Genomic DNA, 15,974 nt, shown 5'->3' on the forward strand with positions numbered 1-15,974 from the left:
TTAAAATATACCGCCAGACTGTATTTCCGGTAATGTCGCTTATGACATAGTTCATGTCATTAAACTAAACCAATGCAACACAATCGATTACCCATGATATATCGCAACATACTCTTTCCTAGGGCCCTATTTTGTAGCCACTTATCGATAATTGTCGGATAGGTGGACGTCGTTGCGCAGCTTTTCTATGGTATAAAAAAGCTGCGCAACGATGTCTACCGATCCGACAATTGTCAGTAAGTAGTCCCCTGTACTGGGATTCTGTAACTCGTTATTGTAGTTAATGACAATTTTGTTATCGTTGCGCAGCTTTTCTACAATATACAAAAGCTGCGCAACGATAACAAAACTGTCGTTAACTCCAATAACAAGTTATAGAATAGGATTACTGGTATTATTTATTCAATGCATAAACAGAGCAGTGATGCCATTTTCAGATTCGGCCCTTATAGAAATATCATACTAAGAATCATTGATAATTACTTATTATCCAGTTTTAATACTGAAGTTTTTAATACTGAAAATAAGTAATTATCAATGATTCTTAGTATGATATTTCTATAAGGGGGGTTGTATACTCCAGCGTGTGGTAAAGGACTTCCGGTTTCAAGTTTGCCCGATTCGGTTGATATATTGTGATCAAGTGTTATTAATCCTTCAATTTGTCATTATCACGACGAAATATCTGTTCTAGTCGATCCAATTTTTGGAGGCTTTATTTTCCACTAAACTCGTCGGATTACTTCCGATAGATTTAGCTACACATGGATTGCCTATCTAATCTCGCGTGCTCACTTTATTAACATGGATTCCGCCTATACTAACATTCCTGCGTCATCGGATTCTATACCTTCGATTATCATAGATGAAAGCTTTAACGTCAGTAATTCTTTGGTTCACGCTGACCATTTTACTGCTGCCTCACCATCGTGCGGCAATCTTCGCATTTCGAGCTCTTATATCAACGCTTCTCCCTCCTCCCCGCTAGGGAGATTTGATATTTGCACTTCTAACAAATACAGCGCACATAATTCAGAACTCTTCGAAGGTTACATCGTGAAGACCTTTGACTCCCGCAAGGACGCTGTGGACTCCATCAGCCGTCCGTATTGACAAAACCATCTGTCGACTTATTCCGGACATATGGAATAATGCCTATAATCTAAGGCATCTTGGCTCTTCCAAGTTCACGATTTCTTTCCCTGAGTTTGAACTCGCTAATCAGTTAGTCGACCAATTCAAGACCATCGGAGACTTTCTATTTCCTTCTATAACTTGGACAGCGTTTATCCCAGATTACCGCATATACTCTAAGCTTATTACAAGAGATATTAACTGTACAGAGACTCCTGAGGAAATCATTAAATTTTTGAGTTCGCTTCTAGAGAAGCAAAACTCATGGACTTCTTCACAAGTTAAAATTTTTGCAGAAGGATTAAAGACCTACAGAATAATCAGAAGAGCACATATATGAATTCCAGTCTATTTCTTATTACTTTCAACACTGCTAACCCACCACTTAATGCCCTTTACATGAGGAAATTAATAAGACTATCACCTTACATCCAGAAAGTCAAAAGGTACTTTAATTGTCAACGTTATGGCCACTTAACGGATCAGTGTCGTGGAAGTGGCAAGACGTTGTGAAAAGTGTGCCTCTTCTGACCACTCTATTGAGAGCTACCAATCTACTTCTCTGTGTTGCATTAATTGCACTAGACACAGGGTAAAGACAGTGTGCCACTCTGCATCTTTGGTTTCTTGCCATGTTTTTATTGAAAACCAAAATTAAGGCGAAAAATAAAAATTATTAAAATAAAATTTAACCCGGCGGATGCTAGAACCTACCTTGTTAAATTCGGTCATATGTTTGACGAAGATTGGTTTATTATCGATAACTATAATAGTAATTATAATCTGCCATCTCTATCCGAATTTATCTTTCCAAGTAATCTCGCTAATGTGTTATGGGCTCACCTCTCTGGATGTAGCTTAAGTTCAACTACTTCCTTCTCTTTATTCTCTCCTACTTCGATGGATCATTCAACTGACTTCAACTCTGTCACTCTCCCCAGTGCTGGCGCCACCAATCGTATTCACGACTCATCAGACTCACCAGTTTCATCTCCATCTAACTATTCTTCTAACTATTCTTCTGAATACTTTGCAGGCTCTTTAAAACGTAATCCTCGTCCAAAAAAAAAAAAAAAAAGAGAAAGGTTAGTCTCTTTTTCTGATTCTATTATATAAGAAAGATGTTCCTCGCCGAAACTTGACAAATCAGACGGTAGCCCTAATCCCTCTCTCAATCAGTATTTCTTAAAATTCAACGACTTCTCGCTTCATTCAGACTCTCTTGCCTCCCCGGATACGCTTCCCTCTCTTTCCACTCCTGCTCTCAATTCTACACCTCTCACCCCTCTCTTATACTTGACAACTTTGACTCTGTGCTTTTACAGTTTATTCAATGCATAAACCAGAGCAGTGATTAAAAAATCAAATCTCCTGAGCGGGGAGGAGGAAGAGGCGTTGATATAAGAGCTCTTGATATAAGGTGAGGCAACAATAGAATGTTCAGCGTAGACCAAAGAATTACTGACGTTAAAGCTCTCATCTATGATAATCGAAGGTATAGAATCCGATGACGCAGAAATGTTAGTACAGGCCGCATCCATGTTAATGAAGTGAGCACGCGAGATTAGGTAGGCAATCCACGTGTAACTAAATTTATCGGAAGTAATCCGATGAGTTTAATAGAAAATAAAGCCACCAAAAGTTGGACTATCGACTAGAACAGATATTTCGTCGTGATAGTGACGAATTGAAGGAATAATAACATTTGAGCACAATATATCAACCGAATCGGGCAAACTTGAAACCGGAAGTCCTTTATCACTCGCTAGGGTATATAACCCGAATCTGAAAATGGCTGGTTTATGCATTGAATAAACTGTAAAAGCACAGTTTATCTCTATGGCCAAGGCAATGAATCCCCTAACCAATTCATTGGATCTGCAGGTAACTTAATAGCTCTCTGTTCTTAGATCTCTGATTTGATTTCTAATTTCAACAACTTTTCGTTTAATAACCCCAACTCAAATTAACCCCTCAATTCCTCTTGTATCTCTTCTATTTTGATTCATGACATAAATATATATATATATATATTTTTTTTTTAAATATATATATATTTTTTTTATATATTTTTTTAGCAGGTTTTGTGCAGAGTCTGTTAGTACACATACACAGTATCTGTGACAGAAAGGCAACAGATTGCACACAATTTTTAGCTCTGTTGGGAAACGAACCTATGCTATGCCATGTTCGCTCTCTATTCAATTTCGTATTACATATATTTATACATTGTGTATAAATAACCGCACACTTCATAAATTTATGACTAAATAAAAGTTAAAATAAAAACACATTTTCTTTTATTGTATTACTAACATTTTGATTTTACCAATATCAATTCATAGCACTATAATATTATATTCGCAAAATATTATCGAAATATTATTGTGAGTGAATAATTCCAGCAATGTACAAGAGTAAATAGTTTATTTTTTAAGTATATTTTATAATATACAGTAATTTAAACAGGTTTATATGTGTATATCCACACGGAACAAAACTTCCATTGAATGTCCATTAGATATCCATCATGGAGATTCAGAATCTCTAATAGACGTCCATGGAAAATCCATAAAACCTCCACTCAACATCCAAATGCATTTTGCACCTCCATTGGACTTCGAATGGACATTCTAATAATATTACACAATATCACAGTAATATTGTAATATCTCAGTAATATTACGTAATTTCACTCAATGAAAAATGAAGTATTATTTTGTCTAAATAACAAAAAAAACTGGCATTTCATATTTTATGTCGTTTCATTTATTCATGAGATTCGCGTGGATTCGATCCCGTGTCACCCATCTTTAGATGACTATGCTGTTCAATCTTAACCTCACAATCGTACGGGAACTGGTAATGCCAACACGCTGTAACAATGGGTGCTTTCCAATTGCTTAACACATCTTGACACATACGTACACAAAACCAGTTTATTGGTTACATATTATCTAAAATATCTTGTAAGATAATATGCAATCAATAAACTAGTTTTGTGTAACACAGTGTACGCAACTGGAAACCACCCAATATCTCTCTTCGTGGATTGTATTTACAATATACTCTTATAGCGTTCAAAAATATAATATAATGATATATTTATCGGTAAATGTTTCAAAGGACGTAATAACAATCACAATGCGATTAATATTGATATAATGTTGTATAAGTAATCAAACTTTAACATACAACGTGCTCGCAAAAGAGAGAATATTTCTTCTTTCTCTCTCGTAATATTTTGACAAAGTAATTACTTTGTAATTGAGTTCTCAATTGAGATCTTAGATGGATTTTGTCAATAGAGTAGGTAGAACACAAAATCATATAAAAATTAAAATGACGTAATAATCAAATGATATAAAAGTGATGTCATTTTGATATCAAACGATACCATTTTTATGACAATTTCATAACATTCATGTCAAAATGATATCGGTGTTGTGAGGAATCTATTTTATGTCAATGTTGCAATAAAAATAAAAAAGTTTTCACACTATTTAATATATATTTTAATTATAATCATCTGTTGTATTGTTAGGAATAGCCTAAGTAAAACATAATAGTCAAAATGATATTAATTTATTGGGAGTACAAATAAGTCTCCGCCGTTTTTAATAAAAAATTGGGCATTTATTGTGAAAGAATGATACCTTATGTTTTATTCAAAGTATTGTCCATCGCTAGCCACTACTTTTTCCCATCTTTCTGGCAGCATACGGATACCGCGTCGGAAGAACGCTTCATCTTTTGAGGCTATCCACGAATCGACCCAATTTTTGGTATTTTCAGATGTGAAGTGCTGCTCAGACAGGCCGTGCATCATCGATCGAAACAAGTGATAGTCAGAGGGAGCAATGTCTAGTGAATACGGCGGGTGGGGTAAAACTTCCCAATTGAGTGTTTCCAAGTAAGTTTTGACCGGCGCCGCAACATGTGGACGAGCATTATCATGCAGGAGAATAATTTTGTCGTGTCTGGAGTAGTAGTGGACGCGTTTTTCCTTGAGTGCTCGGCTTAATCTCATCAATTGTGTTCGGTAGAGAGCCCCAGTAATGGTTTTGTTCGGTTTGAGCAACTCATAATACACGACACCAAGCTGATCCCACCAAATACACAACATGAGTTTTTTTCCATGAATATTCGGCTTGGCTGTTGATGTTGAAGCATGGTCACGTGGTCCCCATGATTTCTTCTTTTTTGGGTTATCGTAGTGGATTCGTTTTTCATCACCAGTGACTATACGATGCAAAAATCCTTTCGTTTACGCCTGGCAAGCAGCATTTCACATGTGCAAAATCGGCGTTCAACGTTTCTCGGCTTCAATTCATATGGAACCCAATTTCCTTGCTTTTGAATCATTTCCAACGATTTTAAACAATATGAAATTGCTTGTTGAGTCACTCCTAATGTAAGTGCAAATTCTTCTTGCGTTTGGCACGAATCTTCCTCCAATAATGCTTCCAATTTCGCGTCTTCGTACACTTTTGGCCTTCTGCTACATTCTTTGTTTTTGACGTCAAACTCACCGTTCTTAAACTTTTGAAACCACTCACGACAACTTCTCTCACTTAAAGCAGCCTCACCATATGCTTCTACAGTAATCGATGCGCCTCAGCTGCAGATTTCTTCAAATTAAAGAAGTAAATCAAAAGTTCCCGCAAATGACGCTTATTCGGCTCAAAACTCGACATTTTCGCACGAAAAAAATTATGTGATGCTGATACAAAATCGCTAATATTTCAAGATTATGGTGTTGCCAGATGTCCAATCTTACGATATGACGTTTTACATCTGACAATTTCAACCATAACTTACTGGTGGGGCCATCTTTTGTCAAACGGCGGCGACTTATTTGTACTCCCAATAATATTTTTTTACTGATAATTGACTGATAATTGACATAAATTTTTTCAATGTTTGGTCAAAATAACGTCAAATTGATATCATTTTTATTCTTATGTTTTACTTGGAAAGCTATAATGCAATAAAGGTAGTACTGAAATTCAATAAAAAATTAAACGTAAAAATTTATTGCACATCCATAGTAGATGTACAGTGAACGTCCATGATGGATGTTATATGGGTGTCCATCATCGATGAATTATGGACGTCCATTAGAGATCCACTTGTCGTCCACCGTGGAGATAGATTTTCTGGTGGAGCTATGGATGATCTATGAACGTCTAATGGAAGTTTTTTTCTGTGTGGGTAGTAATCGGGATCTGAAGTTTAAGGAGATTAAATTTCTCGCGTGTCACCAAAAGTTGCCCAACTAATGGCGGACTTCCAGCGAATCTGCTCCACTCTGTTTAAATTCTCTCTGAGTACCTGTAAAAAAGTTAAAACCAGATTCCGCAAAATTCGCAATCTTAAATTTAAAACCTTTTGTTCCTCTTTAAATTACAATTCGGACGTTAAATGAACTTGAAGAATTATCAAATCTTTCCGCAATAAACGTTCCAACGCTTATATCATTAACGAATTCTCCGCCGAAAAATTCGACTTTACCAAAAAAACCTTCCATGCCACTCTACCTCCGCCACTTGCCTCTCTCCAGTTTTTCAATTCAAATAAAAGGCTTGAATCCAATATAAGTTACTTACGCAACTCCATCCCAGTAACACTGACTTTTTCTCGCATGATCTTTCCTGGGAAGAATTTTTTGATGCTTTTATAGCTTCCACTGTCAAAAAAACTGCGCCTGGTCCCGACCTTTTATCTACCAATATACTTTCTCATCTCCCTACTTCCTTCTTGAAATTTTTTCACAAACTTTTTAATTCCTTTTTTAAAAACATGATATATCCGCCTAAATGGAAAAAATTTTATGTGATTTATATACTTAAATCCAATGGCAATAAATTGAGACCCATATCCCTTGCATCTATCTTACTTAAAATATTTGAAAGAATTATTAAAAATCAATTAGAATGGTGGATGGAAAGGTATAACATTATTCCCAAATATCAAAGCGGATTCAGGAGAGGTAGATCCTGCGCTTTTAATGTCCTTTCTCTCTCTCAAATCCTATATCAATCATGCATTTTCTGAAAACCTCAAAGTAGGTACTATTTTTGTAGATATCAAGAGGACTTTCGACAACGTTAACCCGTTTAAACTAGTCACACTACTTAGAAATCTCAGTGTTCCTAAAAAGATTACCAAATTTATTTAATTCCTCCTATTGAAAAAAGAAGTATCCAGATAGCCAAATCTGCTCGAGCAAATTTTGTCCAACACTTGACTACAAATTTTGCTGCCAAAATGTCATCAAATTGGACATAACATCTGCTAAATCAAAGGTTATTGGCAAATTGGCGCCAAATACCGAGCAAGGTTTGTGCGGCGCAGTTTGACGTCAAATTGATGCCAAATACCGAACAAAGCTTAATGAAATCTAACATTAAATTGACGCCAAATACCGACCATGGTTTGTGCGGCGCAATTTGGCGCCAAACTTTGCTCGGCGATAATTTGGCGTCAGATTTTGTCACCAAGCTTTGCTAACAAAATTCAAGCATATTGCGGACGCAGATGGCATCGGATTTGCCGTCAAGTTTTGGTCATATTTGGTGCCAATTTGGTGACAATTTGGTACCAAATTGTTTGCTGGGTAGTAGGATATTTTTCTGGAAAGTGCCTTGGCATTCGTAAATGCTCGATTGGAGTTCCACAAGACTTTGTTCTTAGTCCCCTATTATTTATTTTATATATCTCTAACATTCATACGGGCTTAAACAAGAACACTAGTATCCTTGCTTACGTCGATGATATGGACATCTTCTGCAAAGATAGACATGTAGTCAACTTAGTTAAAAACTTAGAGCAGAACTTACACATCTTGGCCAACAACTTACAAAACCTGGATTTATCCATCTCTCCATCTAAAACTAAATTCTGTATTTTTTCTAAAAAAAGGTAGATTCTCCATTATATTCAAAATTTTCTTTATAATAATAATTGCAACAGAAAGCTTCACAGTCTTCCGATTCCGTTACATTCTTCGGCCTCTTTTTTAGGGTACACCTTAGATTTTAATCTCAACTGGAAGCTTCACATTCACAAGCTCAAAAACTCCTGTTTACAAAATCAACATACTCAAATCAATAACTAGTATTAGATGGGGTGTTCATCTTGTCACTGTTCTCACTTTGTACAAGGGCCTCATTAGATCGGTCTTAGACTGGGGCGGCATCGTCCTTATGGATCTCCCTTCCAATCACTTGCTGTTATCACTTGCTAGAACCCAGTTTGCAAGTATCCGATGTATCTTGGGTTTTATGAAATCTACCCCCACTAATGTGCTCCTTGATCAAGTGGCCGAATGGCCCTTGGAATTCAGATTCCTATTCTCTCTCCTGAAAACCATCAGCAAATGTTGGCACGTAGGGAATAACTTGTTGCGAGGCTACCTTAGTGACTGGTTCCTCAACTTTTATTTTTATGAACATCACTCTCTATCCTCTTCTTCTATTCCTAAAGCAATTCAATTTCTAAAAAAGCATTGGAGTGTTCTCCAGAATAAGGAGCGATACATTAACATCGGTTTTCCTTTCTACGATAGATTTTATATCCCACGTGTTAAAACTAATTCTTTTGACAGTTTAGCAAAATATAAGAAAAGAATTGGTAACTTTTATTACTGTGGATCTCAAAAAATGGCTCGATGACTGGTTTGCTTCAAAAGAGCAATAGTTTTTTCCACATTTGTGGATGCCAATAGTTTGGCATCCACAAATTGTCAGACAGGTGGGAAAAATGTATAGCTAGCGATGGGCAATACTTCGAATAAAATATTTTTTATCATTTTTATACAATAAACGTGTATTTTCTATACAAAAATTCCGGTTTCATATTTACATACCTGTTAGATTGATAAAGAGATCTGCCATCTCGTTTCCGAAGATACTCTTATGACCCAAATCAGAGAAATGTTAACGTTATTGTTTGAGGCTAGGTGTAACTCATGTTTAATGAGATATATAATTTCGGGTTTCTTGCCAAACAGATCGGGGTAAGAAATGCATTTTTAAACGGAGAGGGAGTCCATGAAGGTGCCAGCGGATGTAATTCCGTTATTGCATATAATATGGATCGCTTTTAGAATAACATAAGCCTCCACTAAGAATATGTTCTTGGTCTTCGGAGTGGGGATAGAAATTCTGGTTTCCGATTAATTTGAATAGATCCCAAATCCAGCCGAGAGGTCGTTGTAGACAGAGCGATCCGTAGTAGAGAAGGACACACTCAGGAGTTTTTAGTGGGTATACCTCCCCCTATTACTTTAATAGGGGGAGGGGAGTCCCACATACCCCCGGTGCCCTCCCGGGTCTTCGGGGGATGCGTAACGCATTTTCCCCTGAGTTATCAAAAAAAAAAAAAAAAAGGTTTCGCCAAGTGTGAAGATAGCCCTCCCGAATTTCAATGTTAAATAACTTTTTTTCTAGAGGTGTGCAAACGAAAACTCGACTTGTTTCAAAATGTGCAAACGAAGATCTAATAATATCATACGTCAAACAATTTTATTTTGCAGTAATAAATTTCGGCAAGTGTGAGTTTGGCCTCCCCAAAATTTAAAGTCAAATAACTTTTTTCCTAGAGGTGTGCAAACGAAAACTCGAGTTGTTTCGAAATGTGCAAACGAAAATCTATCGATTACATGCATTGTGAGTCAAGTTTGAGCAACTTGGGGGGCTAGTGTGAAGTTAGCCCCCCCCAAAATTTGTTTTAAAATTTCTTTAAAACTAAATGTGTGCAAACGAAAACTCTTGATGTGCAAACATGTGCAAACGATGTGCAATCGTTTGAGCTAAAGAAAGTTTACTTTTTCGAATGTTGGAGGGCTAGTGAAGTTGGCCCCCCCAAAATTGTTTTTTCAATAACTTTGAAACTAGAGGTGTGCAAACGAAAATTCTTGATGTGCAAACATGTGCAAACGATAAGCAAACGAATTAGGTGTAGAAATTGTATTTTTTTGAATATAACTTTACGGGGCTCTTATGGAATCCAACTTTGGGGGATCAAGCAGCGATTCTATCCGCCACGTCGGCAAATTACCGTGGTCCCCGGTCTGCGACTTCGCTACGCGAACGCTAAGTTGGGCGCCAGGTGCGGTAAGGCCGCACCTCCTCACCAATTACTAACACCAAAATAGTTGACGGTAATTGTAAGTCGCAAAACTGGAAACTCTACAGGACTGGTAGCTCCACTTTTAATTAAAGTCGGAGATGGGAGTGGATGCTAGGAAGGGTCAAATATCGGTCGAGACAATGTGAGAAGCCAGTATGTGTGGTAAACAGTTCTTTATTATCCCGGAACGCGCTCGTCCCGATAATACAATGGCTCGATAATCACTGTATGTCGAGTCGTTCGTTAGGCTGTACCAAGACGTTCTCGCGAGACGATATCTGACTATCGCGGCGCGGTACGGATCCCGATTTTCTTCGCCGAGTCACACGACGGTGCCCGGTTACGGCCTACGTTATGTGGCCATTCCTCGTGCAGGACGGTACGACAACAACGGTATTCCTGTACTAACGAACGAGTAGTTGGTCTTACAATAACAGTGCTTTCCTCGGTTCCGATCCTCGCTGGTGACCTGTCGGGGACTCTTTCGCTCGTCGGCTCTCTCGTCGGCGGCTGAGTCATTGTCGCCCTCGCTTCGGTTGGCACTTCCACCCGCACAAATTCAGGACTCTGACTCTCACATGCTCTCCGAATCAAACTCAAGTGGCGGTACTCGATCGCGGTAGAGGTAACTAGCGAATCTCGGCGGATCACAGTAACGGTAGCTTTTTCATTCTGATCTCGCTCTTCGGCAACGGATGAACGAACCCTGCAGGGAATACAAATTCGCTCTTGTAAAAATTGGATTCCGTTTTTAGTGGCGTCCTCTGAAATTGTTTCCGGATGTGGGCGAACTAAACGGGTGACGTCATGCGAAGTGGGGATACGCGTTAATGAATATGAACTGGCGCGCATAGGCAGACATTCTTGAAACGTTTTAGCGAGCAACAGCGAGCAACAGCGAGCACTAATATAAAGCAATAAATATATATATTATCTTATTACTAATCATTGTAGAGTAGTAATAGTGTAGTAATAGTACTAAAATAATTAGCTAAATCGTAGAAGTAGCAACTAACCTACAATACCTATACAATAGCATACAACACATACACACACATCCACACATATACACTCATCACACAACTGTATACGTGCCATATGTGCATAAGTTGCTTGCTATTACTCTCTATAACGTCTGTCTGTGCGTGCCATTCATACTTTCATTGGCACGCATCCCTACTCCGCGTGACGTCACCCGTTTAGTTCGGCCACTTCTGGAGACAATCTCAGAGGGCGGTAGGTGTAGGTAGTGCCACTTACCAGACGGGAGTTATTATCCCCTGGAACCCTGTCTCTCTGTCTGCTGTTCTCCGCATATTCTTTTTCTCCGCTCCCTCTCTCTCTTTTGGCTTTTACCAATCACCGCGATTTTAGCGGTAGCCTTTGTTATATCCCAGAAGCTTTTGTTTTTCCTCTACTTCCTAACGTGTTGTTGTTTTCTCGTCAGCTATTCACGGTTGGTCTCCCGTATCAGCCGTTGTCTCCTAAGACCTCCCTCTTGCGTCTCGAAGCGGAGCTGTAACGATAAACACCGCCAGCGGCAACCGAGATCGAAACGACACATTTCTCACGAGATCGAGAGTCAAAAGTCCGTTACCTTTTGTGTCGCTTTAACGGCGATTTTTTGCGAGAACGGACGACCTGTCTCGATTCCTTCCGGTCCCACGTTGTCCTTCAAATCCTCTTCCCTCGGGTCAGTGGAGTGAGCTCGGGGGCACAAATTACGGGGCGCGGGACCAACCCACTTTTCCGATTCTAGTTTTGCTAAAGTTCGCTAAATTTCGCTAAATGTTATGCGACCGAATGTCGACCTCGTGTTCGCAAAACGGTATCCGCGATGCAAAATGTGGGACGCGCGCAAAAATCGGTAAGCGTCGGTACTCGTCCCCCTGTGACAGGCGCCTTCAGGGCCACCACGTGACACATTTTATTTAAAAAAATGACGTCATTAAGTCGTCGTACATATAACGTCATTGGTCTGTGACTTAGGATCGTCAAAAAGACGTCATTATTTGATTAACTTGAAGGATAAATAACGTAACAGATGATGTAAAATTTACGCCATTATCACGGTTGTCTGCTACTTGGGAATTTATTTAAATTTACAAAGTGGTTTATTTGTATTTAACTTACTTTTAAAGTAAGTAAATATTTTTAAAATATAGTATATTTTTTAAATATACTTTTTACATACAAATAATAATAAAAGCTCTATAGAACAAATCTATGAAAGAACTGAAACGGACATAAAGAGCTAAGTTACGGTTGTTAGAAGTTTAATAAAAATTAATAAATACAAATTGAATATACGTTTCGACCATTGGATGTGGTCCTCTTCAGTATAGAAATTCAAATAATCTTCACATAATATAACTAAGATAAATGAGTTGTGTTCGTGACGTACATCGCACTCCAATCCTTACATCAATGATTGTCGACTACATCAATCACAAAACACAAATAATTAATATATTGAAAAAATTGTCAAATCGTGAAAATATGTATAATATAATCATACCAAAGATGTGTCGGAAAAGAGCTAATTGGACCCAACCGATTCTATGCGGACACATGGAGATCAACGTTTCCACATCACGAATGTGGAGATAAACATTTGACGTTAGATTATAAGATGGAAATAGGAAATGGAATCAAACGAAATACCGAAGTATAAACAAAGGAAATTTATTTTTCCCATTATCAACAAACGGGTTAAAGATTTGATCGCTTATGGGACTTATGGGGATGTCAAACAAAAAAATTATATAGACTCTGATCATGGGAATTATCTCACGATTCCCTTCATTAAATATTTTTCATTTGAAATATCGAGATATTTGAGAGGAACTAAATATAAAATTGCTTACAGAGTTAAGAATAAACTTGATAGATTTATAACTAATCACAAAGATCGGTTGGAGAGGGGAAAGCGAAAACATGTAGTGTATAAAACTATGTATGGCAATTGTGACGCCACATATGTCGGCCAGACAAAAAGACAATTACAGACACGTATTGTAGTCGATAAATATTGATGTAAAGATTGGAGTGTGATGTACGTCATGAACACAACTCTTTTATCTTAGTTATACTATGTGAAGTATGTAATGCTTAGTTATACTTATTTGAATTTCTATACTGAAGAGGACCACATCCAATGGTCGAAACGTATATTCAATTTGTATTTATTAATTTTTATTAAACTCCTAACAACCGTAATTTAGCTCTTTATGTCCGTTTCAGTCCTTTTATAGACTTTTTACATACTTTTTACATTTAAAAGGATCTATTCTCTTCTTTTAAATAAATCATTTGTTTTTGTACATGGATATACAATATAAAGTGTCTCTCAGTCAAAGTGACAAGTAGCGCAGTAGATAAGATGAACGACTCAAGAAGCCAGAGGTCTCAGGTTCGAGTCTTAGTATGCTAGTAAGCAAATGTTCAAAGTACAATTTAAGTTGAATTAAGTAGTGTGTCAAACAATAAAGTGTAACATTTAAGAAAAATTCAAGAAAAGAGAAAAATTTTTATATTATTTATAATATTTATGATAAATATTTATAATCTATTGAATCTAAGGCCATAAAACTATTTATGAAATATTTTGATAAATATTTATAAAATATTTAAATAAATCTTATAAATATTTTGTGTTGTCTAGGTATTGATTTTCAATAGTTCAAATAATCCTTCCTTCAATAGTTTCCTTTGTAATCCATCTAATAGTTATCTGAATAGTTCTCCCAATAGTTCTTCTCAGGAGTGCGAAAAAACTACGGCTGAATAATCAAATAGTTCTACTAATAGTTTCTGTAATAGTTTATTTCCATAAGGGATGGAATGCTTTGATGTATTTGAAACGTAATAATCCTATACAAGGTGTCTGATAATTCACAGAGAAGCCGCGGTACAGGTAGAATAGGGATGCGTTCGGGCAACTTGCTATTCAGTGTTATTCTATCTTTGTTGTATATCTAAGAAGCGATAAAGATAGAAAAACACGGTAGCGTTAGTAGTGTGCTCCTCGAACGCACCCTAGGTCAAATTGAATAAAAATCCCTCTACCATTTTGCCAACAACTACGTAAAATTCTAAGTTATTAACCAAAGAAGAATGACCACGTACCATACGATATGAGCTATGATGAGCTATGATGTATATTAGATCAAATTACACAATAAAGTTCTCTACCACTTTCCAAATAATCACGTATATGTTTAGTTATTAAGGAAAGAAGTTTGGTGTATAGTTCTACGCGATAATGCACCAATCGTTTTTAATTAATAATTAAACATCTGCGTAGTCATTTGGAAAATGATAGAAAACTTTTTTGTTCAGTTTGACCTAATATATTATACAAGCATACAGTGGCAAATGTCGCCAACACAGTTCGTCTACCGTATGGCGCGTGATCATTTACGAGTCTTCTTAGATTAATGAATCAAAATTTTACGTGGTTTTTCGCAAAATAGTAGAAAAATTTTTTGTTCAATTTGACCTAATCTATACCAGGTGTAGAAGTATGAAACCGGAATTCCCCTATAAATGGTGCCAGCGTTCAGTTTAGTGACCGTAAGACCGCTACTGCCGCGCTATTATATTCTCCTAACAGCTGACGAATATTGTCAACAAACATAACCCCAACTTTCATTCTCTAGTATATTTTTGTATAACCTTAAACATGTCACGTTTCGAGCCTACTAACTATGATTTGCGGACAGCATTGATTTTCTGTTATCATTTAAAGAAAACTGCTGCAGAATCACATCGAATGCTTGTCGAAGCTTACGGTGAATATGCTCTTGGTAAATCTCAGTGTTTCGAGTGGTTTAAAAAATTCAAAAGTGGTGATTTTGACGTGAGGAACGAAGAACTATGAACTATGAACTATGAACTATGAACTGCTGAAACCTGGTCAAACCGTCAATACTAATCGCTACCAACAACAAATGATCGATTTAAATCGAACATTGACTAAAAAACGACCAGAATATGCAAAAAGGCAACACAATGTCATTTTGCTCCATGATAATGCCCCATCACATACAGCAAAACGGGTCAAGGAAACGATCGAGTCGTTCAGTTGGGAATTACTACCGCATGCGGCTTATTCTCCAGACTTGGCTCCGTCCGATTATCACCTGTTCGCATCGCTAGGACACGCTCTCGCTAACCAACGCTTCGATTCGTATGAAAATGTGGAAAAATGGCTAGATAACTGGTTCGCTTCAAAAGATGAAAAGTTTTTTTGGCACGGCATTCATAAACTGCCAGAGAGGTGGGAAAAATGTGTTCAAAACAGTGGAAATTATTTTGAATAAAGTATTATTTATCACTTTCGAACAACAGACGTCTTATTTGTATAAAAAAATTCCGGTTTCATACTTCTACACCTGGTATGTATACCGCAGCTCCTTCTTCAGTTACCAAATATCAGTATAGAGTATTAGAGTTCCTTGAGTCTACCTACTTTGTTCAAATTATCCTTTAATTCCAAATTCAGAACGTATTATATTAAACTAACTATTGATTGACTTTTATAATTGGTTTTATTTTGTTGACAAAAACATTGTTCTCTGGCTAAAGATTTGCATTTTATTCATTGTGTTTGTAACGGCCTTGCGTTACGTGCGGGATAGTCTTAGCCGGTGTGGTCCGGGTTTCGTGTGTGAAATGAAAACCAGTGGTATAGGTGATAATAA

At 37.2% G+C, this 15,974-nt stretch overlaps 1 protein-coding gene across 2 annotated transcripts; it reads right to left on the bottom strand.

The window, feature by feature from the left end:
• Positions 1 to 10,427: 10,427 nt before the first annotated feature.
• Positions 10,428 to 13,042, bottom strand: LOC116843621. 2 transcript variants are annotated; one of them, XM_032814157.1, is made up of 3 exons: positions 12,788 to 13,042; positions 11,530 to 12,707; positions 10,428 to 10,975 (listed from the first exon to the last, which is right to left on the bottom strand). In XM_032814157.1, the coding sequence occupies exons 2-3, from the start codon at positions 11,583 to 11,585 to the stop codon at positions 10,552 to 10,554; spliced, it is 480 nt and encodes a 159-aa protein (XP_032670048.1). In that variant the 5' UTR covers positions 11,586 to 12,707; positions 12,788 to 13,042; the 3' UTR covers positions 10,428 to 10,551. The 2 variants fall into 2 exon arrangements, with proteins under 2 accessions (XP_032670048.1, XP_032670050.1); XM_032814159.1 differs by lacking the exons at positions 11,530 to 12,707; positions 12,788 to 13,042 and adding an exon at positions 11,286 to 11,314.
• Between the last annotated feature and the right edge of the window lie 2,932 nt (positions 13,043 to 15,974).

The sequence above is a fragment of the Odontomachus brunneus genome, unplaced genomic scaffold (assembly GCF_010583005.1).
Source record: "Odontomachus brunneus isolate Ranch 3 - 2012 unplaced genomic scaffold, Obru_v1 Obru_scaffold_034, whole genome shotgun sequence".
Classification (NCBI taxonomy): Eukaryota; Metazoa; Arthropoda; class Insecta; order Hymenoptera; family Formicidae; genus Odontomachus; species Odontomachus brunneus.